We start from the raw sequence: 26835 nt of genomic DNA, 5'->3' as shown, positions 1-26835 counted from the left end.
GTTGTTTTTCGTTTTAAAACATAGTTGTAGTTTATATTAATAAGGAAAATTTTCAATTTGCAGTTTTAAATCATAATAAACATCAGACGAGGATGGACTGGCTGTTTCACTAAAGTAAATAGGCAAGTCATTAGTTATATGAATCAACATGTTAATTAGCTAGAAATAAGATAACTTATTCTCACCTCAGTAACAATAACATCATTAACACATTGGCTTACCCATAATTGTAAATAATGATAAGTATTTAACAAAATAACTAAAATCTTATACAAATGGAAATAAAAATTACTGAGCTAACCCCGATAACTATAATTTTCACCACTTTTTCGCCATAATATCTTACGTCCATCCTTGTCTGACTTAAAGGACTTTTCATCACTAAATATCACCACATTGTTGCACCAATCAAAGTTTAAAATAGTCAGTCGCAAAACGCACTCTGTTTCGACGATGCTGATCGGTTAGAGCAATTTTCTTCGCCGGCCTCCGAAACCGCAACCCAGCAGCACGCAAGTGAACCCGTACGGATTGTAGGGATAGAGGATAGATTATGTGTTGTGGCCGTAGAACGGGTGCTGCAGAACGGATCAGCGCTATGTGCAGCTACGATTTCTCGATGGCGTGGTGATGCATCCGTATAGACGACTACTGTCTACATGTCCCGAATCTGCGTATCGGTGAACCCATAATTGAACAGTTCTCCTCTGCAAACAAACAAACAAATACTTAGCATATACAAATATTCTAACAGTCAAATAAAATGTTTGCAATTCTATGTTACTTACCGTTAAACGTCTTGCGATTTCACTAATTGTAATATTTTGTTCATATAAATACAATTATCTCCGCCTTTTTGAACATGGTTTAGTTTAAGTAAGTTAAGACTTTCCATAGTGACTGCGAAGAGTAATTAATCACAAAGTGAATCACTATGCAGATGCAGAGGTGAATTGTCACTAAAACTAAAAACAAATTTCGTTTATTCATATTGTATGAGGGTAGAATGGTTTTAATTCTCAAATGAAGAACGAATCATATATTTTTGGCGAAGAGAAATAGTCGACAGCTATGCAGCTTATAGTCATTTGTCAGTTTCAAATAAATTAATTTTATACTCAACAGCGTTTAAATAAAGCAAACTTTGAATTAAGTAAAATAAAAATAAAAATAACCATCAGTGGACTCGAACTCACGACCTATGTTTCATAAGTCTAACATTCTACCAATGAGCTACGAAGTGTATAGACACAAGCAGTGAAATTTTGCTAGACTTCAATTTTATAACTATTTAACTAACAATACCGGTTGATATTTTTATGTCACAGCTGGTATACGGGCGTTTGCCTACGCGCAAACTCGTTGGTGCTGTTGTGTGTGTGTGTGTGGGTTTGTTACTGGTGTGTAAAACCGATTTCTGCGTTTATGCACACATAGACAACGTTAGTGTGCACACATACACTACGTTAGTGTGCCCTGCCAACCATTTGAGGTTGCCGTGTGTACCTACCTAAAAGTCTTAAGAATGTACAGAATCGAGTATCTACATAGTTAGTTACATTTTTCTGTAGTACCTACGTAGCCTACAAATATCAGTCATATGATTAACAGATTGCTCAGGACAGGAAGAGGAATGGTAACTATTGTTGCACCATCTAGGAATCTCAAAAGTATAACAAAAATCCACTACGGATGAGAAAGTTTAATAAATGGATAATTGTATGAATTACATGGCATTTGTTAGTAGCTGAAGCAAATAATAATGTAAAGTGATTGTTCCCTACCCCAATGGCAATGCGAAGCGTACGCCATAGACTACTAAGCTTACTGAAGACATAAAATGTAATTTAAAATGGAAAAATAACTTTAATGGTCGAATAAATAATTACAAATACTTAATTTTGGAAAAAAATAAGAGTCTACTCGAAGATGACGCCTGTTTGCTTATTCCTGATCTTCATTTGCATTTCAGTGCTTCAGCATTTCAGTGTCGATTTTCATTTGTTATGATGGTCTTTCGCTCTGGTTTATCATATCCCACTGCAAAAACTCAGCATCCCTTCCAGCAAACTTGATGTTTCTCTTTCTTCCAGTCTATTCCAGTATTTCTACCACAAGATCTAAAGGAAACCCTTGTTACGATTTCAGATTTCTTTTTCCTTTTTCTGATTTTGATTTTCACTTTGCAAGGTTTCTCTGTGGTGCGTCGGTCGAATCTCTCAGTTGGTGAAGGCAGTCTATGACGTTGATGATGATGATGATGAGATGGTGATGAGTCTGGGGGCTCAGCAGTGATGCATGTCGACGAACGACTTCTTGTCCTTGAAGATCGGACCCCACGCTCCGTAGTTCTTCTTCTCTTCGACCTTCTTCGCTGCGAACGAGGTCGAAGACATTGAAGGTTTCCTGGAAAATAGAGAGAGAGTCTTGGTTAAATATGAGAGACTATTGGGTGGTGACGGGTAATCTCTAGAGCTTATTACCATTTTAAAAAAATAGCTAATTCTCTGTATCTTGGTGCATCGTCATCAGACTCTACCAATTTACTAATAAGGATGAGCCTCCTCAAAAATTGCAAGTTTAACGCAAACGCTTGGAAGATAGCTCTGAGCTTTCACCCTAGTGTGAAAATTGTGAAATATGTGCTAATTATAACTATTCTTCTTCTTATAGGTGGACTACCGTTTTGTACCTTGGCGAAAGGATTAGCCAGTCTGATTAATTGTAGTCTATCTGGCTGGCTGTCCGTACGCTAGAATTATCCAGTCGAGACGTCAGACGAGAGGTGATATTGTGGATGAAGAGATATTATGTAAAGCTTCATCCCACTTACTTCATGACAGGAGCGCTGACGTCCAGATTCTTGCACGCGTAGTTAGCCTTGCTGGTGGTCTTGCACTCATCGCCGCGAGCCATGGCTGTGTCTCCCTCTTACGTTGCAGGTGGAAGCGGGATGGATGATGAGACGGAGAGGGAGGGGAGGGGAGGGGATCTAGGGCACGTGCTGCAGGTGGGTTAGGACGGAGTGTTCCAGGCGGTTCCCGGTGTTGGCTCGGCGACTGCCCTTTCTGGTGCACAGGTTTTTAGCGAGCCTGGAATGAGAAGAGAAGGCGGTTAAATTGAGGAGACTTGGTCGGCCAAAGGCACTGTTTTAGTTTCTATTTTATTATATTCTGAGAAGAGTGAACTCCTGTGCGTGGCTCTCGAGTGGAACCTTTCATATGCCCCAAATTAATATATATAAATAGTTAATTAATTAAAGCAGCCTAGGTCCCGAGTTGGACCATAAAACAGGCTTTACCAAAATAAAATAAGGTCTCATAACATACTGCACGGTGGGATCATTACATGTAGAAATGTCAGAAAGGTACCTAAATATATGATGGAGATATCAAGGGTTTCGAGGGATCATTTATAGAAAAAAACCCTAACTTTGTGATATCCTAAAAACTACACTTCACTAAAGATTGCTAAAAGTACCCGCGGTCCCACTGCACCTTTCGTAAACGACTTACAAAACGTAACATAAAATAAAATAGGAAGGCAAAAGTGACTTCAGAGTTTGGTCTGCCACCGACTTAAGTATTCATAACCTTTGTGATGGCTTTGAATACGTTTATGTTGATAACTCAAGCCTCATTAAAAAACGACCGGATGACATAGCGAGCGCTTAGTAACACTTGTCAGTTGTTCAAATTCAATACTCAGCCATTTAACTAATTTTAAAAACATACGTATAGGTACAGAAAAATTGAAAAAAACGTCCATCTTTATTCGAAGACGGTTCAAAAAGAAAGGTAAGTACGGTGCTTAGATTTTCATTTAGACAATAACTACATTTATTAATCCTACTATATCCTACTAATATTATAAACGCGAAATTTTGTGAGTATTGACGTATGTCTTTCACGGGAAAATGACTGGAGACTGCAGCCTATTATTATAATTTTAATGAAATTTAGTATGTAGGACTTCTTTTAGAGAAGGGTATCTCAGGTGTTTAACATACGTAGGAATCCTACCTTGACTATTAGCTATACCTAAGTTACATAACAGATGAGCTAGGAACCTCGCTTAGTGCATAACTTAACATACACAACAGACACAAGGAATCCATAAAAAAGGAATATAAATGACTGGCCGCATGATGCAATAACCACTTTCAAGTCATCATCAACCTGTTCGTAGAACTAAAATATTACCTATAATGAAGTTGGTGATAAAACCTACCTGATAAAACTGTTGTGTTCCCCTAACCAATAACTCAATACGGTCAGTGACATTTAAACTGAGTGGCTTTTTATCAGTGACATTCCTGTTGGCAGGTGAATGTACCCGTCATATTGAGCAACTTTCATCATGGGACCGACTCTGAAACCGCGTAAGAAACAGCTGTCCCTTGCATTCTTGTTGAATCTATTGAGTTTCCTTGTATATCTGTGGGAGTTTGAGATCACTGATAAAAACCCATTCTGTATATTAATAAAATATTATACATTAGGTGTATAATATTATATTTAGAAACGACCTATTAGATTAAGCCTGACTCTGTAGGTCATTTCTAAATTTATAATTCCAAAAATAGATTAACTATATTTAAACATCATAGATTTATTTTAATATCTTAATGGATGTCGGCCTCATATTGCTTTGATATCCAAATTGTGCTATGCTTATACAGGTTATTCCAGAATTTGTTTTGTAAGTAATTATAACAGAGCTCCTCACTAAAATCTTAAAAGTTTATTTTATACTTAATTTGGCATTTTTCTATTTTGATGGAATACTGAGGTGGATTAACGGATATCATGTGTAAAATTTAAATATTATCTTCACATTTTTTTTTATATTTTATGAAAACTAAGGACTTATCTAATCACTGTTTTACATAACCTACTTAAAACCCAAAACTCAAACATCCGAAGATGCATGGTCACAGAACTGGTTCATTTAATGGCGACTCTTGATCACGCGTGGACCGAGTGCCGGTCACTCCACTTGGTTTGGGAAAATTTGATAATGTAATCCACCACCTAGCTAATTATGGTTGACTAATTTCTGCTACATAAGTAGCCAGATAGCCAGGTTGGTTTGTTTGTCTGTGGTTGACATTCGAAGTAGATCTTGTTAGACCGTACATTCGATTATCCGTACATTCGACCGTATATCCGATTCGATTCGGGAGCCACTTAGATAGATATAGTTACTGTACTAGTTAGTAGTTACTACCACTACTAAAATCATCTATCCAACGGACGTCGTACTTTTGCCACTGCCACTGAGCATAAACGTATAAAAAAGTATGTACCTAATATCCCTATGATGCAAAATGTTTCATGAAAATCTCAAACGCTAGCAAATTTCACCGCAAAAATATGATTAAAAACTCGTCAGCGCCGTAACTTTCATCAAGCATTTTCATTGAACATCTCTTTTCAGACAGCACATTCTTCACAACATTTCGCCTTTTACGGCCCGACATTTTTACATTGTTCAGAATTCATTTTCATACTACAACTACTACATGCTACGGCACCGGCAATAAACCGGCCGTTCTACTTTGTGTCGAGAAAACTGCTTTACATATTCTGTTGTAAACAAAAAACCGGTTGCACAGACGGATAGACGTAGGTACTGAGCCGGCTTGGGAAGACTGTAGTACAGTGAGCAGGTTTACCAACATTGTAACATCTACCTTCCTACATAATCTTGATAGTCGTCATACCCTGTCACTGCTTGCTTGGTCGATATAGGACTCCTCAAAGAGAGAAGGTTTAAGCCATAAGTAATCTACCAAAATACTTGGCAACATCATCCGTTGGTTGTGCACTGGTAGACATAGGGTTCTCTCGAAGAACGCCACAACACTATGGGCTAGGCTTTCCTTAACCAGCCACCACTGGCTTATAACATCCAAGAGTATCGAGTTCCATGAATAAGAATAAGAATAAGAATAATGATGTCATGATTCATGATTCACATGACTAATTCTTAAAGTTGCAAGCTTTTACAGTTGCATGTAATAATGCAATCATATTTTAGTGACACATTTTTGTAATAATATAGCTACAAAAGGTCAGAGGAAATCCAACTTTCGATCCATTTCTAACGATGTAACATTTGTTTAAATCCAAATACCGGGAACTTAAAAACAAATCTTACTTCCTATATATACTCTAATATATTATTATGATCGTGAAACTTTGCAAGTATGTATGTCTGTTAATCTTCAACGGTAAAAGGACTGGAACAATTTTGATGTAAGGCATTTAAGAAACCCAGGATTCTTTTTATCGAAATCGACGCGAAAACTTTTTGGGGTGAAGCGGAGCTCGCGGGCAACAGCTAATACTTAATAAAGTAAGTAGGTAAAAGGTCCAAAATGAATATTAGTAGTACCTACCTACCTTTAGTTTTAACTTTTTATTAGATAAATAAAGCACTAACCTGGGAAGGAATTTGTCGGTAATCGCGAACTTTCTCCTCGATTTATTCATTGACACATACAATTTTTTATAAAAATTTGAAATAGACACTCCGAAAAGCTAATTTTGCGGCCGATTGGGTTGGGAACTGATTCCTACTGAGAGACTCCCATACCCACTCTTGGATTTAAGCTTCGGGTGACAAACTTACACCAATAATACGCATTTAACGTGCCCAAGGAAAAAACGCCTTATCTTCTACAGCATAAAGGTCTAATAACCGAAGGAAAACAGCATTGATAAGTTGGTTTCGAGACCGGTTTCGCCGCCTCTCTATCACACTTTATGGTAGAATTATACGTTGATAGTTTGTTAGTAGTAGGTATACATAATTATAACAAAATGTAAACAGGTTTATCCATCATGAGGTCAAAAGCTGAAAACTTTAAGTTCGTGCATGTTTGGCACGTGCAGAGCTTTACGAAGAGCTTTCCTAATTATGAAATACTAGCTTTTTCTGCAAGCCCCTTCACCTTAAAAGGTTTTCCTACCTACAACCTAGACTAAAGCAAATCCAACTCTATTTAGTATTAAGCCTAGCAAGTATGGATAAAGCTCTATGTAAATATATAGAATAATAAGTTGGTATTTATTAGAATTATCCTCCTTGAAGTATACTAGTACTACTACTTGGTAAGTAGTTTAATTATTAATTATTGTTGCCTCCAAGCAGGGCACGTTTACCTACCTCCTTATCCCAATATTATCAAAGAATAAAGTATTTAATATTTTACACGATACAAATAAAAAATAGGACTCGTAAATGGGTTTTATGGAGGAGACTTATGAATGTAGAGGAAGCGAAAGAAGTACTAGAATCGCGGCTCGTGGCTTTTGGACGTTCATACTCTGCCTACCTGTCTGGGAGCCGCACCGTGAGTATAAATATGGATTGTATAAGTAAGTATGTATGTATTGTATATGGGCTTTATAAGATCGATACGCTTCAGTTTTTTAAGCTTCCGCTGTAGTTATTGTACTTCCCAAAACATCTGGGTCATAATAATATAATATGAAGGGTTAATCTTGCCTGACAAAAATGAATAAACAGTACAGGCTTATGCAAAATGCAATTGGTACGATTATTGCAATGAGATATAAAGTCTAATTTAGCGCAGAAGTGTTCCAAGACTTTGTTTTTCGTAAGGTAGAGTGATCCTCGTGGTACGTTATCGAAGTCACGTCCGCTACTCGCTGATTCACAAACCTGTCATACCCCATCCACACGCTCGGCGAACAATGGCAAACAGCAAACAGCAAACAGCAAACACTGACGTGTGGATGGGTGTTTGTCGTTGTTTGCCTGTTTGTGTTTGTGTTCGCCAGTGTTCGGCATCGGTGTCGGTTTTTCTTGCCAGATCAAAGGATGTTCGGCAAACAGTTCGCTACGTATCCACACGTCTGGCAGCGATCAGTATGCGCGCTAGCATTGCGGGAGGCGGACGTATCAACTTGCTACACTTTTTCGTTGGCGCGCATTTTTTTTATGTATGTTCACCGAATACTCCGCTGTTTATGAACCGATTTTGAAAATTCTTTTTTTTGTATTGGGTTGAGCTCCCAGGTGGTCCTATTTTTTTTTTCATTTGCATCTTACTTTTGATTAAAAATTATTGCAAATAAACTAAAAACTATAAAATAAAATAATAATTAAAAAGAAGTCAGTTTTTTTTTTATTATTATTATCATCCCACCATCGTCTTTGCTTTCTTCTTATTTTCCTTTTTTCTTTCTCTTGCTTTAATTTATATAATAAAAATATGTCAACCCGAAAGGAATAGCTCGTCGTCCGCCGTGTTTGCCGGTTCGGAATGTTATGAGCGTTCGCCGAGCATGTGGATGGCTGTTTGTGTTCGGTGATTGTGGTTGGTGTTTGCGACTTTGTTTGCTGTTTGCCGTGTTTGTGACAAACAGCAAGCGTATGGATGGGGCTTCAGCAAATGAATACTATTTCCCCAACAAAGAATACATATATATATATATATATATATATATCTAATGAAAGTCGTTGGTTGACGGTTTTAAACAGACTATTTTATTCATAAAGTACACACATAGACAATAGATACGAGTTTCACCTTGTAGGCTCATCACCTATATTTTGATAACATTTTAACACCCCCACTTTATCAAAACAACTAAATTTTCAGCAAATTACAAACAGTGGGGAGGCAAAACTACACATAAACTTAACATTTCAACATATAATGATAAACAAAGTATTCAGCTCTGTCTTGGCTATTCTAAATTAACAATTCCAAGATCTTTCATAAATTTATAATGTTTAATACCTGGCAAACCTTTAGTTAGCAAGTCAGCGGGCATGTTAGCTGTTGACAAATACCTAGCTTCAATTAATTCATTTCTTAAAACATCTCTTATGAAATGGTACCAACTTTAATGCACTCTGGCTATCATTATACATAACAATTTTAGTACTAGAACCAATTATTTCTAGTTCTAATTTCTGTAAATATATCGCTTCACGACATGCCTCCGACAAAGCCATATATTCTGCCTCACAGCTACTAAGGGCAACAGTTCTTTGTTTTTTGCTTTCCCAAGAAATTGCAGCGCCTGATTTAGTGAAACAGAAACCAGTATATGAGCGTCGGTCAGTGGTATCACTAGCCCAATCAGCATCAACAAAACCTACAAGCTCTGCACTTCCTCTGGAGTATTTTAAACAATAGGTCTTAGTCTGTGACAAATATTTCAAAATTCTTTTTGCATAATTCCAGTGTTCATAAGAATAACAATTATTAAACTGGCTTAAATAACTGACTGAATAAGCAATATCAGGGCGAGTTATAACAGCTAAATACATCAAACTTCCTATTAATTTTTGATAAGGTAGGTTATGTTCACATACATTAGCTTTATCAACATTCAATTTACCTTCTATAGGAGTTTCTGCTGTGTTACATTCAGACATATCAAACTTATCCAGTAACTGGTTAATATACTGTTCCTGATCTATGGTAATCTCATTATAACTTTTGTTAATGTTTGCTCTCATGCCCAAATATTTTCTCACTTGACCTAAATTCTTTATTTGAAATCTTTGGCTCAAAATATTTATCAAATCATTAGATTCAGAAGTACTATTTGAAAATACTAAAAAATCATCGACATATAAACCAACTATGGTTTTCTTATTGTTACCATGGTTTTTAACAAATACACAAGGTTCCAGTTTACATTTTTTAAATCCTGATTCACATAATATCTCTTCAACCTTTCTATACCATGCTAGTGATGATTGTTTTAGTCCATAAACAGCTTTTCTTAACTTCAACACCTTTTCTGGATTATTTATGGGAAAACCTTCAGGTAAATGCATAAATATGCTTTCTTTTAGGTCACCATTAAGGAAAGCTGTTTTCACATCAAGATGAGTGATATCCATGCCTAGTTGTACACTTATAGCAAACAACAAACGCAGCGTTGAATGCCTAATCACTGGACTGAAGGTCTCTTGGTAATCAATACCAGCCTTCTGGGTAAAACCCTTGGCTACAAGCCGTGCACGATATCTCACCTTATTGTCTGGATCATATTTCTTTTTAAACACCCACTTGCACTGCACTACACTCGCGTTGCTGGGAGTATCGACAACTTCCCACGCTTGATTGTCTTCAAATGACTGCAGCTCCTCTGCCATCGCCTGCAACCACATCTGTCGCTCTGGCCCACTGATAGCCTCTGCATATGTCAGTTCGTCATCTCCTGCTGTAGCACACATGTTAGCGAAACCATATCTATCTGGCTTTCTCCTTTGTCGCTTCTCTACTACTGGTACTTCTTGAACCGGTGTAGCAGGTATCTCTGAAGCTTTTTCTGTATCCTGCGGCACTGAACTGTCTTGTCTTATGTCCAGATCTTCTCCACAAGATTCTGACTCTATGTTTCCTGCCTCAACATTCAAGTTATTTGATTCAGAAGAACTTGAGTCATTCAAAGGTCCCAGTTTCACCACAGATTCCTCTTCTAATTCCCCCACTGAATCTGTGCTCTCTAGGGAAACAGTTACTGACTCTGGTCGCTTGGGTTTCTCTTGGATAACAACATCTCTACTTGTAGAAACTTGGTTATTTACTGGGTTATAAATTCGATAGCCCTTGACATTTTCACAATAACCAACAAGTATGTGTCTCATGGATTTCTTGTCCCACTTTGTTCTCTTTTCTTTAGGAATATGCACCATCACAGTACTCCCAAATACACGCAAATGTTGCAGATCAGGTTTCCTACTAAACCACATCTCATATGGAGTCTTTTCAATACCTGAAGCTATAGACCTGTTCTTAAGGTATACGGCAGTGTTAGCCGCTTCCGCCCAGAACTTCTTGTCCAATTCTGCTTCGAAAAGTAAGCATCTAGCTCTCTCCACGATGGTCCGGTTGTTCCTTTCACTGAGCCCGTTCTGTTCAGGTGTGTATGGATTCGTTTTCTGATGAATAATCCCTTCATGCTTCAGAAAATCTCGAAATTCATTGCTACAATATTCACACCCATTGTCTGTTCGCAATATTTTTATTCTTTTGTTTTGATAGTTCTCCACCATTGACTTAAACTCTTTGAAACAAGTCAGTGTTTCACGTTTGCACTTCAGGAAGTATATGAAGGTCATTCTGGTGTAGTCGTCAACAAATAGTAAAAAATATCTTGCACCACCTATTGATTTGCATTCCATCGGTCCACAGATGTCTGAATGCACAATCTGTAACATTTCTGTGGCTCGTGTACCAGTCGGAAATGGTAATCTTGACTGTTTTCCTTCACAGCATACTTGACAGCTAGTCTTACTTGTCACAAATTTGTCTGGATAATTCATTCCACTGACTAAACCTTGCTTCATCTTGTTCATGTCTGTACTGTTTAAGTGCCCAAGCCGTCTATGCCATGTCTCTCCATCTGTTGCTGTTTGTGTTCGGTGATTGTGGTTGGTGTTTGCGACTTTGTTTGCTGTTTGCCGTGTTTGTGACAAACAGCAAGCGTATGGATGGGGCTTCAGCAAATGAATACTATTTCCCCAACAAAGAATACATATATATATATATATATATATATATATATATATATATATATATATATATATGTATTCTTATATATATATATATATATGTAGGAATGGAACATTATCATTTATTATTATTTGGATGAACAGAGTGTGTGAAGAAAGAAAGAAAGAGTCGATGGTCTATGAAAGGAAGTTTGACGGGATGAATGGAGGATTAGCAACAATCAGGGGGGGCTCAGTGCCTTAATGGCTGAACTTTTAGTAGAAGGTAGCGCCATCTCTTTATATTACTCTTATTACCAAAAAAGATGTAAGATGGCGTTATGAACAAGACCATAGAACAATAACAAGACACATAGATAAGTAGTATTTGAATGTCAACATTGTCATGATCTATGGCTATTATGAAGAAATTGCGTGTCAGTGTCAGTTCAGTTGTCTTACAATGTCTCGCAAATAACATGTTTAATTTTTGTAAATAAAAGCCTATATTCTCGGTATATCGTTATTTATAAATTTTATATACAAATAAAAATGATGTGTCAAGAAAAAGCATCTTTATGAGCTAAAAGTGTTTTTATGAAATTCTTGCGACCTAACAGATTCCATATGGATCCAGGTTCCACGTGGTTCCACGGGAACCGAGCTGAAATGGCGGCAATGGCAAAGTGCGTTCGACATCTTCATATCCGCTGAAGATTAAAATACTATGTGTACCAAACTGATAAATGTCGTCAAAGATTTGCCTCGCGAGGATAAATGATGCACTATTATCTTGGACGAAATGACTTTATCACCACAAGTGCATTATGATGCCGCTAGGGGTCAATTGAAAGGATTTGCTTCTCTTGGGAAACATTAAACTAGCAAAACATGAATTGGTTTTCATGGTGAAAGGAATACACACACCCACTCGCATATTATTTTACAAGTGACATGAACAAAACTGAACTGAAACATTGTTATATGCGAGGTAATAAATAATTATATAATAATTTGTTTTTTATTTATTGTTGCATGTAGGTAGGTACATAAATATGTAGATTGAACTTACATTTAGCTAATAAATGTAATAACTGTTGTGTGGTGTAACTACGTTAAGGCAAATATGTCTTACTAGCTGTTCCCGCGCGCTTCGCTTCGCCTTAAAAAGTTTTCCCGTGGGAATTCCGGGATAAAAAGTAGCTTATGTTCTTTCCCAGGGTCTAGACCGTATGTATACCAAATTTCATTTAAATCCGTTCAGTAGTTTTGGCGTGAAAGAGTAACAGACAGACACAGTTACTTTCGCATTTATGATATTAGTTAGGATTAGGATATCATTATAGATTGAAGTTAATAACTTGTGATAACAATCCTTACTCCTTACTATAATATTATAAATGCGAAAGTAACTGTGTCTGTCTGTCTGTTACTCTTTCACGCCATAACTACTGAACGGATTTGAATGAAATTTGGTATACATACGGTCTAGACCCTGGGAAAAAAAATAGGCTACTTTTTATCCCGGAATTCCCACGGGAAAACTATTTAGGGCGAAGCGAAGCGCGCGGGAACAGCTATATCTATATATACAGGGTGTCCCAAGGGCACCCTGTATGTATGTACAATGAGGCTGAGAAATAAAAAGAGATGACGCTGTTCAGTATGACGTATAGAGTATGACAAAAAACTCCTTGAGATGCCACTCTTTTCACAATTATTAATTTTTTCTCTATGGCAACAATTAGCAAAAATGTAGTTGTGCTCAAAGATTTAAATTGTATTAAAAGATGTTTTAACTGTAATATATGTGATTCAGTGCTTTAAATACTTTTGGTTTTCATTTCCACCGCCTGGTCCCACAATTTTGGGGGCTCGTCCGGGATCGAGCGTGGAAATGAGAAAAAAACGACGCGTGATGAGCACACAGGACGACGGCCATTAAAGACGAAGACAAAATTACGACGAAATAAAGTTGAAAAAGTGATTGGTGACAAAGTTGGTCGCTAGTCACTAAATATAAGAAGAAGAAGACGAAAAATGACGACGCAAACAAGAAACGACGGAAGAAGTAACGCGATGCTTGGTAGCATGGTGTCCAACGACAAATTCTGCGGAATTACAAAATTCAGTGGAGAAGATAAGACATATTCTTCGGCGAAGTGGGCCGCCGATATTGAAGATAATGCCGAGATATTCGGATGGAGTGCCCGGCAGAAACTCATTGTCGCTCGACAATCGCTCGTTGGTACGGCTCAGTTGTGGCTGAGATCGGAGGAGACGTACAAAACCTTTGAAGTACTAAATGCCGCCTTACAAAAGGAATTTCCTGATGCATTAAATAGCAAGAAAATGCACAAGCATGGATACCCAGAAGAAGAAAATGACAGCCACAGATACAATTCAGGTGAAGAAGAAGTGAGTGACAGCCAAGAAATGTCAACGTTAAACAAAAACAGTTGCTTGCAAGACATTGTAAACCAACAAAGTTTTCAGAATGAAAAGGAGAAACAGAAACAAAATAGCGAAAAACCTGTATGTAAGTTGATAGATAGCGAAAGCGACGTTAACCTTAGTGAAGACGATACGGATTGTGATACCCATATTGTAAAAAGCGACGATGATACGAAGATAATGAAAGATGCATCAATTGATATGACGATCAATCTCATTTATGATATCCCTGTAGCACAGCGGTTGACGCGTATATCATCGATGGAACAGAAGTTAGTGGAGGAAGAAGAAGCAGAATGGTTGAGGAAGGGTATCATTCAAGAGAGTTACTCAGCATATTCTAGTCCTCTGGTGTCGGTGACAAGAAGAAAGACAAGGAAGATGATAAAGTTTAGAAATCAAGTGGTACCGAGGCGAAGAAGGATAAGAAGGCGAGTGACACATGAGAGAAGAAAGATAAGAAGAGAAGCGATACACGAGATTGAAAAGATGAAAAGAAAGAAGGAAAAGAAGATGAAAAGAAAGAAGACAAGAAATAAGAAAAGAAAGGAAGTGATATTGGGGGAAAGAAAGATAAAAGTGATGATGGACGAATGATGACGAATGTGTGTGTTTTAAGTTGTAATTATTTGTTTATTATTATTAGTTAAGGTTTTAAGTTGTTTTTCATTTCATTTAAATTTTAAATGCACATGCTGAGGACAGCATGTAAGCAGGATGGCCGAGTTGTAGGAATGGAACATTATCATTTATTATTATTTGGATGAACAGAGTGTGTGAAGAAAGAAAGAAAGAGTCGATGGTCTATGAAAGGAAGTTTGACGGGATGAATGGAGGATTAGCAAAAATGTAGTTGTGCTCAAAGATTTAAATTGTATTAAAAGATGTTTTAACTGTAATATATGTGATTCAGTGCTTTAAATACTTTTGGTTTTCATTTCCACCGCCTGGTCCCACATATATATATGTATTTAGGTATCTAAAGAATTAACTCCAAAACTTATTAAAATTCTAATTAGGTACTTACAGTCAAACTATAAAGTCCTATGTATCAAAGAGTGTGTTTTTGCTAAGACTTTTTATGATGATCAGTTATTTACTTACTCTTACATACATTTTAAAAATAAAATACCGATTGATTATGGGTTTTTAACGGATTTGTCCTTTAATAAATACTTATAACAGATCGATAAAATACGATCTTAAACAATTAGTTAGGATCCACTTCCGTTTTCACGACTTTATAGTTGGGCTGTACATAATTCCTTAGAGAATGTATAGTCATACATAACTAAACAAACAAAAAAAATGTAATAAGCCTACAGTAACCAACATAACCACATTGTATATATTAAGTACTTACAATTACATACTTATATAAAATCTACTACACTTATATACATATGACTTATAGAAGTAGGTACCTACCTAGGACTGTGAGTTTACCAATGGAATATTATGCATCTATACAAAATTGCGGTTTTCAATTCGGTTTTTGATCTCCATACGACATTGTATGTGCAGTATAACTAGATTGTTTTGGCCAAACGAAAAAGACATCTGTTACCTGAATAGTAAGGTTGGATTGGGAATATAAAAATATTGGTTTGGAAGTCAATGCCGACCGAGTATGGTAATAGGTACATCGGACGAACCTGGGTTTATTAAATTATCATTTCATTATCCACCACTTGCCCGCATTTTCTGTGATTGCATAAGGGAATTAGGTATCCTATTTCAGAATCCAACTGGGCTTTGGATATTAATTTTTCAGTCAGAAGCTCTCCCAATATTGCCCAGCTTATAACAGGACATATATAACTCTTTACCTTATTAGCCGCCTTCCGCCCAGCTTCAGCACAAATACTATTGATAATAGATTATATATCCTACCGATTACAGTAAATTTCACATTAATACCTTAGTTGTACGCTGCGATAGCTTCATTCAAAGTTACGTTTCCCTATGTTTCATCAGCTCGCTAAAAGAAAAACACATAAAATCATAACAGAAAATCAATCTAAATACATTACTTACTTAAATACATTTTATTTTAAAGATAAAAGATCATTACAAAACTGTTATTCTACATAAGGCTTTATGACGATTTCTTCGCTTTTCTTTTTGTGTCGCTTGTAGAGCCACTCGAGGAGAAGTACTGAAGAGGCGATGAAGAAACCTGAAAATAAACATCGAAAGTATTTCTTTATAGTTAACGAGATTTCATATAAGTATGTACACTTGTAGGCCCATTCTGAATCGCTTCCGATAAATGGGAAGATTTTTTTTAATAGGTACTTGTACTACGGTAGTAAACTCTGCTTTTCTTTCTTTCAGGCAGAATAAAAAAAATGCTCTGATTTATGTCCTATACACATAAAAGTAAAGACAGTCTGATCATTTTTCATCTAATTTTTTAACTTTGTCATCGAAACCCAGCTGATGACGATTGTGAGACTAGTTTTGGTCGTTCTAAATCTAATTACTGACGAAAATATAGCCATTATGTAGCCGTGCGTCAGAACGGATGCGTTTCCTATATTTTATTAGGTAAGTATACCTACTTATGTAAATATTTCATTGCTTGAATACTTACAACAGATTTTTATCTAGCTCTAAAGATTTCATTGATTTTTTATTAAGTAAGTACATCATTTTCTGCTAATCTCTTGGTGCTTAAGTACTTATAATATTAATTTGAATACAAAATATAAATAACGGAAATGTACCAAGTATACAATACTACTGTTCATTTATAACCAATAATATAAACTCAACTACCGCTACACGGGTTTGTTATCGGCGTAGATAAACGTCACAGTATCACGATTCCCCATAAATATGGCGCTGTTTTGGTGGAACGCACAACATAGCTTCCAACCTTCCCTATTTATTAATTCTTTATTGCACAATTTACAATAGTACCTAATAATGTACAATCAAGTGGACTTAATGATAAAAACATTTTCTGCCAGTCAAGGAGCACAAAGAGAACTCAGTGCAGTAGGGACTTAATGACAAAAGCGTTTTCTGCCAGTCAACCTGCGAGAGGTACAAAGCAGTCCTTACCCAGGAACAGTACGAAGAAGGAGCCCTGCATGTCGCTGAGGTTCACGGTGTGGTTGTCGGCTTCCTGCGCGACCGCCGAGCTCTTCCAACAGCGGTCCTTCTTGGGCAGGTAGGCGGATAACCACTTAGCGATGAGCCCTGCCTTGTGCATGCGCATTATTCTGTGTGTGGAAATGTGGGTTTGTTAAAGTTGGAAGAAACATTGTTATACACTAAACTTATACCCAGTTTCTTGATCAGTAAATCCACCACGGAAGTATAATTCAGCCAATCACAGCGCTTCTTCTTATAAGCGTGTTGGTGCCAAACACGATACACTAGAACGCATCTAGGGTTTGTCACCGTGGTGAAAGGATTAGCCAGTCAGATTAGCGCCAATCGGTGACTGCTCAATAATATCAATAAGGTAGAAGTAGAAGTGACAAGTCCAGTTTAAGGAGGTTCTTTTATTAATTAATTTATGAATTACTTACTCTTTATTTATGACGGAAAGGTACGGACTGCCAGACGGCACGATCAAAGCCACTTGCTCTGCCATAAACTCTTCTGCACCTGAAAAGAAGAAAAGTAGAGAACTGAAAATACTCCTTCTCCTTGATCAGTCAGCTATCAACTGCCAATAAACTAAAAGCTACTTAGGTATGACAAAAACTGCAGGAGCATAAGCAGAAAACAAAGCAGCGGTTAATCAAAAGGACTCTTGAGTCCTATCACAATTAAAGCGATAGTTAGTTCAGAAAATTCACACATTTTAGAGCCCTGGATTTCTTACTAAGCGAGAAGTCACACGTATCCGTCCGCAAATGGTCCTCCCTCATGAGGTAGCTGAGCCGCAGCTTCCAGTCGACCAGCGCGTGTCTCTGGGTCCTTACTCGATGCAGCACACGGGCGCCGCTGCCTGCCAGACCGATCTCGGGGGAGCTGGTCAGGAGTTCTGCCCCTTTGAGCAGCGTCACGTATTTCTGCTCGTCTGAGTTCTGTGGGGTTTTAAGGGCAGATTTAAGGAGGCTTGGTAGACCGTGGACCTTAGACAGGTAACCGGTGGGGGTTGGATGAGGAATGCTGAGGATAGAGTGTTGTAGCGCTCGTTAAGGAAGGCATATTATGTATAGCAGAGCAGGATTAATGGCTGATGTTGTTCTTAGGGGCCGTCCATTAATCACGTGAGGCTCGAAGGGGGGGGGGGGGGGGTACTGAAAACCTCACGAAACATCACGAAGGGGGAGGGGGGGTTCTCGTTAGACATCACGTGTATTATTTTTTTGTCAAAAATTAGGTATTTCTGAACCGATATTTTGGACGGCGCAAAAATTTTAACGATTTGTAGTATGACCTATTTTTTTTCTAGTCAAAAATTGCGTTTACATAGACTTCCAAAAAAATACACGTGATCCAGAGGGGGGGAGGGGGGGTTGGTCCCAAACCTCACCAAATATCACCAGGGGGGAGGGGGGGGTCAAAAAATGAGAAAAACGACCTCACGTGATTAATGGACGGCCCCTTATACAGTATGCGCTTGTATCTGAATCGACAGAAGGCGAAACGTTCACGGTGTCGATGAAACAATATTCCTCAAGCCCTTTGCCTCTGACACCATCAGTCTCTTCCGTTTTAGGATTAATTCATAACAGAAACTGGATACACCACACCAATCTCTCACCTTCAACTCGCTCTCCAGATACGACCCCTTCCTAATACTCCACGTAAAGGTCCCTCTCTGCCCCACCAGCTCGGCCACGGTGGTGACGGGCTGCTCCTGCTTGGGGAAGGTCAGGAAGGCCACCAGGTTGCCGGAGTACGTGGTGACGACGACCAGGACCACCAGCCACCAGGTGCCGACCACCAGGCGCCCGCTGTCGGCGCGCGGGAGGTACATGCCGCCTGGGGGGAGATGGATAGGTGGAGAGGTTTGAATTGGGTCGTCGCTGGCAAATAAATAGTAAGGCTTGACCATCGTGTTACTCTGGGTGGAGATGGATAGGTGAATAGACTCGAATTTGCGTGTCGCTGGTAAATAGTAGGGCTTGACTATCTATTGTTACTGTGATGAAAGGTGTAGGCAGTCAGAGTTGTCAGGGTACGACGGATGCATAATAATATGATGGAGTGCTTGTGGATGCTTCTATTCTAGGGAGGTGAAGGCATTAACAAGTTGTCTTCTACGAATTTACGTGGCTGCTGGAGCGATTGGATGAGGAATTCTGAGGTTAGAAGACTTGGAGTTACTTCAGAGAAGCCAGCTTTTGACCGATGAATTGATGGTATATATCTGTTTTAAATAATTTTATTGTGTTCGTGTATACAAAATGTACACCCAATGATATATTCCAGAATTTACCTCGTTTACGTCATGCATTTGTGGTAAAACTGTGTAATGGTTTGTCGTGATGATTATGAATATTCCATTAGGCGACCGGTTTCAACAAACAAACAACTGCTTTGAATATAATATCATACAATATCTAGGTAGGTATACCCAGCCTACCTGACCAGTCTTCTGAACCAAACAATCAAATAGGTATGTATTATCCAAGACACGTGGAAGTACATAACGCATCTACAGTAATACCTACTTAAGATTAGTCTTGCATCATTAATACCTACATGAAGCAGCAGTTTCTGAATAACTTTTTTCTACTTGGGCTCGTTTACTGATATTCTATTCTATTCTCTGTGGAGGTTTCAGTACCTGCACCTGGCTTTCTCGAATGGAACATTTGTGCATATCCCCAAGATCTAAACTGCCTTCCTAAGCTTGCACCATTTCCCACCACGCTGGTACACTGCGGGTTGGTGGGTTCACATATCTAGATGTGCTAAATCTAAATATGCAGGTTTCCTCACGATGTTTTCCTTCACCGTAAGAGCGATGGTATAATACATTGTACTTAAATTCAAAGAACTCATTGGTACATGTTAGCTCCGGGATTCGAACCCGCATCGCTTGCGTGAGAAGCGGGCGCTTACCCGACTGAGCTACCTCCGCTCTGTCCTGTTTACTGATAAAATTCCATACTTTATTTTCCTTCTCCAAAGTGCCTAACTACTTACTTATATATAATTACTTTATTATGATGGATCCTTTCAAAGATGCAAGTTTTTTTCTATTGTCGCAGCAAACAGGGTATGAAAGTGATGTTCCATAGTGTTTTTATCACAAAGATCTAAAACTATAACAACAACAGAGCTTTCCTAAGGAAACAATAAGTCCAAACCTTGTACAAGATTCATGTAAAACTTATCGACGTCATAAATCCGCTGGCTTTCACACGCCATACCTTGTTGCAGCAGAGCGCCGTAGATGTACCACAGACAGTTGTGTATCGTGGACAGGCCTCCCTGCGGGGTCACACCCATGGCCTCGTAGTACGGGCTGAGGCGGTGGATGATGTACAGCGTCGGACCCATGAGGATCACCGCGAACCCCAGGCACAGCCACGTCTGGAGGAAGGGACGGGAGAATAGAGATTGAGACAGATTACAAAGATAAAGTGATGAACTAAGAATAATAATATAACAAAGAAAGATGGAGATCGGGTGTTAAGATACAACTGCTACCACTAGATGCTTAGTTACACTAATAGGTGGTAAAAGTACCTTTTAGTCCATCGGAGTAACTACAATATTCTTCTTCTTAGCGTGTTGGTGACCAGCATTAGAGCGAAACTATAGGGTGTGTCGATTTGTTATCTTGGTGAAATTATTGGCCATTCAGTCGTTGTCTGCCTAAGTTGCACTGGATGTAAGCATATAAGAAACAGGTGATACGTCACTCGGAGTAGCTCCTTTCGTGCACCTCTATCTGAGAACTACTACACTAGCAAGCAATGGAAAAGTTCCAGTTCCATAGCACTTTGAAATGTCTCAGATGTAGGTACTTACCAGTTATCCACAAAACAACCGGACAACTGGTTAGCTGCAATGTTATTCTAACATTTTATCTGATAATAATAAATCCCCTTACATCGGTGGTGAAGGGTAGCATGAACAGCAGCGCGCGGCTCAGCTCCCGCGGCCGCGCGATCATGAAGCAGTAGGGCTGCGTGCTCACAGGCACCGTGTAGTTTATGCCTGGAGGGTGAATAATACAGCAGTAATGAGTTAGGGAAGTAATGATGACGAGGTGACCCTTAAAATGTATGAGTTGAAGAGGCATTGGGTCAGATGTATTTATCATCTGAAGAACAAGGTAGTAGGTCAGCAGTGGTTATATAAAAGAGGTCGAGGAAATAGTGATGGTTATTCTTGTCAAGAGACCTTAGCGGTTTCCACGCTGCGCTGCATAACCCAGTAGTCTGCACTGGAGGATTGTTAACTCATGATGGTATAGCCACCTCACCTGGCATGGGATCAGACAGGATGGTGAAGGCGGCGGCTGCCAGGGCCGCCTGCCCCCGCGCCACTGCTGACAACGTCGCCAGAGCACTCTCGCTTTGCATGCTCTGTAAAGAGTATGAAGAGTATAAGTAAATAGATAGAACAATCTTTCTGCTCAATACGTTTCATTTTGCAAAAGAGTTATTAATTATAATCAAGTAATTATTCATTCAAATTGATTCAGCCGCTCAAAATGTAAGGTTGATACTTGATTGGGGGAGTTTGGTAAAGTTATGTTACTTATGTTCCATAGTTTATAAGTACTTACATCCACGGTGTCGTTTGAGAAGTCATGCTTCACGTTGCCTGGTAGGAGAATCTTTGCTCTGCAAAGGCATACACATTAATTAATTAAATTATGACTTGGATTAACGAAGCTATTTCAATCAAGTAAAACTTACGTAAAGTTTTTGATCTTGGATAACTGATCGATGATATCAAAGATCAACCCGCTGTAGCTAACTATAGTCCCGGATTCGTTGGTGTGCAGGAACGTCCAAGGAGGATTCTGAAAGTTTCAGCATAAAGTTGTACTTAACCGTATACTTATAATCTACCCGACTATGAAGAAAAGCTCTAATTAATTCCTATCGAAGTCCTGTGATACCATTGGAAGAAACGCACGTCTTACAAGTTGTCTAATCTAACGGAAATTTGGCAATCGGCCTTTATCAGGTGGCCACTGTAGCGGATATAATAAGGGTATTTATCTGTCCACTGGTATCCTAAAGTATTTTTAGGGGCGCAATGTAATGAGGCACTAAATACATACCTAAACTACTGCACAATATTTACAGAGTGTGACGGGGAGTCCCCAATGTTGCGATGCGTCGTCGCACTGCATTATTTTACATATAAAAATATTGTTTTTCAGCGTTCCACCGCCCTGAGGCGGTTCTATTCTCTACTCCAGAGGGTGTTAAGTCTGCAGGTACGAAACTTGCGACGGCCGGAGCTACGGTGGAAACGACGCGATGGCGGTGTCATCAAATGCATTAAAACATAGCGTTGTGTACAAAAAGGGGGGCAGCGGAGCGGCGCGATCTAGCGCCACACCGCCCCGCCCCGCCGCGCCGTCGCTCTACTCGTCACAAGTTTCGTGTCCGCAGACTAAGAATATTAGCAGACAGTACAACTCACATGGTACGTGATGATGGGCAGCGGCTTGCCCCGGAAGCCGTGTTCCACGTGCGGGAACAACGCGTCGTGGTAACGCACGCCGTCCACCGGCCGCCATGTGCCCACCTGCGGAGGGTTATGGGGGGTTGTGATGGGTTTGAAGTTAGAGTGGTCTAATGTGCTTCACAGACAGCATATTATTATTATTATTGGCTCATTAGTCCACGGGTCCTAAAGTTGTTGAAGCTGGAGTAGACGGAAGCTTTGATGGCAAATTATAGTATTTTAATTACAGCATCTTTGCATCTTTAATGGCTGAAATCAGTAACAGTTTACTTATGCATTTTCCCGCATTTCGGGTTCTTATTTTAATCAATAAAGACTTCAGTAGTTAGGTACTATGATTCAATTAAATATTTAATAAGAACTTATGAAAATACGATATCATACAAACAACAAATAAGGACCCAACCTCAACCCCTGTAGAACGCCTTACCTGAAGCAGCTCAATCTGCTCAATGACCCCGCTAGTGGTGTCATTGTCGGCGTCCTTCTTCCTCCCCGGGGCCGCGGTATCCTCAGTGAAGGCGCGGTAGGTGGCGCCCCACGTGTCCGCGGCAAGGGCTCGCCAACTGCTGCAGTTGCCGCAGCGACTGTTCACTGAGATGTGTTGCTAGAGGAACAGGAACATTACTTATAATAAGTGTGATTGAGTTCATAGAGATCTAAGTCAGCCAAATTATTGACCAAAAGTTGATATGGTTTATCAGTATTGTGGTTAAAGGCTTGCGTCCACCTTTCCGCATCGTAACAACGGAGGCATCGCATTCAGAATTATACTTTTTACAGCAAGTCATACAAGGGCGTCCATTTCATCGGCATATCCGATGCCGTTTCTCGTTTTTGATGTTTTTTGCTACTTTGAGAAGAACACCCAATTCATCCCTGAAAACGTTTCTACCAACACTCCGTTTCCCCTCATCACCTGCATATGCTTCAGCAGCATGTTCCGTCGCTGCAGCTTGCTCGGCTTGATGGCCTCCCACTCCTCGTCGGAGACCTGCCCCGCCACCTCCAGCTCCTCCTGAACCGCGGCGTCGAGGGCTGAGACGAACGCCTTGAGAACCTCTTGGCAGTAGCAGATTAGGCCGTTCTGTGGAGCGGAGTTGGGTATGTGACTGCTGTTAGCATAATATCATACAGCAGTAATCTATATTATTATTATTATCTTGTGGTATACAAGTTGAATCTCCTGCAACCAGAACCCCTGCAATCAAAATAATTTTTTTTTAATAATATATAATATGTGGGGACATCTCACACACGGCCATCCGACCCCAAGCTAGGCAGAACCTGTGTTATGGGTATCGGACAGCTGATATACATATCTACACAAATACATAGATAGATACATACTAAATATAAATATCAACACCCAAGACCCGAGAACAAATATATGTGTTTAAACAAATATCTGCCCCAGCCGGGAATCGAACCCGGGACCTTCGGCTCAGTAGTCAGGGTCATTAACCACTACGCCATTCGATCGTCAGATCAAATGTAGGTCTAGGACCTATGCAAGATGCATTGGCCGATGCTGAAGAGCTAAAACGAAACGTAACGAAACTCTTGCCTTTGGAACCGCGATAAAAACATAAAGAAGCTGTAATGTGGTGCGGTGGCGGTAGTAAATAGCCGGTGTTATAAAGCGCAGAGCGCTTTGCAGAGATCTCAACAAAAATCATTCCCACACAACTGATTCCAATCCAGCTTACCTTACAATCCGGATGATCATCCGTGATATTGTACATATACGCCAGGTTCTCTCCCTCGTGCAGCGCGTTGATGAGGCTGGTCAGGTTGCCTGTGTGCGTGTTGGTGTCCGACACGATGTACAGCCACTGCGCCTGTGTGTGTGACATGCCGAGGTCCCGAACTGTTTCTGCCATTGTCGACATCACGTCTGATGTCACTATTGCTACGAAGTTGTTGCCTAGAATGGAAAGGTATAGACATAACTTCTAGGTACAAGGGCTCCTGAAATACTACAATTTTCAATTAGAAGCCATCTAATATCTCCAACGCCAAAATGCTAGCGTGGGACGCCCTCCGGCTCACTGGACCGACGACCTTACACAACACAGGTAAGTATCTTGTAAAAGCTCACCTATGTATCTGGTAGGCAGCTTCGAAAGCACTCTATGCATCTCCTTTCTCCTCAGGTATTCGTTGATCTCGTGTTTCATCTTGAACACGGTGACCGAGATGGCTGGCACGTCCTCGTCGTCTATCTGGGATGTCAGCGACTGCACCACTCGTGATACCATGTCGCGGTCTGATAAAGATAAAATGTAAGGGAAGTGTAAAGTTTTCTGGACGTAACTTTAGGGAAGCTATAGTGGCTTTTAGTCCCAGAGAGCTACAAGCATAAAGCATGATAACATACGGGAATTACTTATAAGGATTTAAGGTTAGTAAACTAAGTAGGAATAGGTACTTACCTACTGTGGTTATAATTTTCAGTTTAGGTTTTGAATATTGATCGTGATTCTTTAACTACAAAAAATACATAGAGGCTACATCATTGGGCCATAATTAAGCATACGTTTAGTAAATATTATGTACAATAGCTACCTATGTAAACTGTGAATAAATCTTAACCATATTAGTATCACCAGCACTCACTCAACGTATCATCATGCAAAATAACCGCGGACTTCCAATGAAAAGCCTTCGTAGTCCTCAAGTCCAGCAGTATCTGTGGAAGCTCGTGCCCAGGTTCCATGTAGGAGACAGTGATGGCGGCGTCAGACGGCAGGCGAGGGCAGTCGGCCTCGGTCAGGGCGAACAAGAGGAGCTCCTCCTCCTCCGTCCTTGAGAATAGGGTCCAGGTGTCTTGGCAGGAGGCGATGCTGAAGACCGCTATGAAACCTTGGGAGATTAAAGTGGGAGACTCAAAATAGGCGTATAGATTTCTTCGACTGTGTATACATTTTATCTGTCGCTTCTCTCTGTGCGTTGACGTGTTTCATAATTATCCTATATCTACATAATTAAACTAGTATCTATAACTTGTTATGTATTTGTCGAAGATTTCAACATCAGTGGTGATCATGTCTCCAAACGACTCACTCCGCTTTAACATCTCATCAATCTGGCTAATCCTAGCGTCCCTATCCCTAATAGAACAACTCCAACAAACCTTTCTTCAAGCTGATGGTGGTCCAGGAGTAGTAGTGCACGACGACGCCGCCGTGCTTGAGCTCGACCCGCGCCAGCTCCCGCACCCAGTCCTTCACCTGGTCCAGCACCAGCTGGTACTGCTCGCCCAGGAACTGCCGGTCTAGCACCACCGCTGTAAGCAGACGGGAGACAGGGGCGTCATGGGAAATCAGTGTCCGCTGCATGTGGCCGTTATCGACGTCGATAACAGACCCGTGCTGCGGTGCCTGAGTTAGATATACGGTAGGGCTTTAATGTAATCGACATGTTTGATGCAACGAGATTTATAGTCGTCAGTATAGTATAGCAGTAGTCAGTTAGCGCAGGAGTAATACTAGCATTTAGTAAAACTAGAGTAAAGAGAGTGCTGGTACTGTTCAAACTGCATAGATTCGGCCGCGAGAGAGACGAAGGGGGCTACTTCATCAGCTCCATACGCCCTTTCTGTAACACCCACCTATAGAGCCATTGGCCGTGATCAGCGACGGGAAGTCCTCTGCACCCACAACCCTCCACGTCACACAGAGGGAGACCACAACCGTCCATACTTGCATTTTCTACAATCGGCGAAGCACTGAACCCTTCACCTTCACAGCAAGAAACACCACTCATCATTCACTTAATTAATAACTGGACTTGCAATCAAAAAACCCTCTATTATTGAAGGTTTAATTATGACGGTGGATTATTTTGGAACAGTTCGGCAGATGGCATTTTTAGCGTTCGTGTGGCGTGGCGCGGCATTTTGTGGGCAATGGTTCGTTAGTACCTGCTTACGATAGTTTATGTAAGTGGTTACAGGGTGCTCGAAATATTTGTACTTTCAGGTAAGTATAGATAGGTACTTACAACTTAATAATAATCTTAATTTGTGGTAAAGGGTTATACGAGTAAGTTTGCCCCTAACGCATGTTTCATGAAAATTATGAGCAGCATGCATAGCTTCGAGTGGCTCCAACTATCACACAGAAGGCTAATTTGAAAAAAAACTCAAATGCCCATTACGGAAATAAATTAAATACAACAGTAAAAACCGTTTATGAAAACTTTTCTTCTCTCAGCTTCAAGGTATTTTCAGGAGTTTGATATTTCACGTCCCGCTTT

At 39.7% G+C, this 26835-nt stretch overlaps 1 protein-coding gene and 1 long non-coding RNA gene across 2 annotated transcripts; both read right to left on the bottom strand.

Moving 5' to 3' along the window:
• Positions 1–1687: 1687 nt before the first annotated feature.
• LOC105386461 lies at positions 1688–6601 on the bottom strand. The gene is made up of 3 exons (XR_960705.3): positions 6448–6601; positions 2834–3092; positions 1688–2406 (listed from the first exon to the last, which is right to left on the bottom strand). It is a non-coding gene; the product is annotated as an uncharacterized LOC105386461 (long non-coding RNA).
• Positions 6602–15977: 9376 nt separating this feature from the next.
• Positions 15978–26468, bottom strand: LOC105391323 (ionotropic receptor 93a). Its single transcript, XM_048629592.1, has 18 exons — positions 26189–26468; positions 25712–25864; positions 25195–25440; positions 24677–24844; positions 24285–24502; positions 23495–23662; positions 23006–23182; positions 22531–22635; positions 21792–21898; positions 21659–21716; positions 21353–21455; positions 20978–21084; positions 20292–20454; positions 18674–18894; positions 17786–17990; positions 17487–17565; positions 17014–17174; positions 15978–16123 (listed from the first exon to the last, which is right to left on the bottom strand). The coding sequence occupies exons 1-18, from the start codon at positions 26283–26285 to the stop codon at positions 16026–16028; spliced, it is 2634 nt and encodes an 877-aa protein (XP_048485549.1). The 5' UTR covers positions 26286–26468; the 3' UTR covers positions 15978–16025.
• Between the last annotated feature and the right edge of the window lie 367 nt (positions 26469–26835).

The sequence above is a fragment of the Plutella xylostella genome, chromosome 23, assembly GCF_932276165.1.
Source record: "Plutella xylostella chromosome 23, ilPluXylo3.1, whole genome shotgun sequence".
NCBI classification, from domain to species: Eukaryota; Metazoa; Arthropoda; class Insecta; order Lepidoptera; family Plutellidae; genus Plutella; species Plutella xylostella.
The sequence above is the reverse complement of the archived record's forward strand: the minus strand, read 5'-3'. Positions and strand labels throughout refer to the sequence as shown.

Excerpts from the sequence above, each read along its gene's own strand:
- LOC105391323 (XM_048629592.1), bottom strand. The coding sequence starts at position 26,285 with ATGCAAGTATGGACGGTTGTGGTCTCCCTCTGTGTGACGTGGAGGGTT. Across the intron at positions 22,636-23,005 it reads AGCAGATTGAGCTGCTTCAG|GTGGGCACATGGCGGCCGGT; the intron begins GTAAGGCGTTCT and ends AACCCTCCGCAG. Across the intron at positions 17,991-18,673 it reads ATCTGGAGAGCGAGTTGAAG|AACTCAGACGAGCAGAAATA; the intron begins GTGAGAGATTGG and ends AAAACCCCACAG.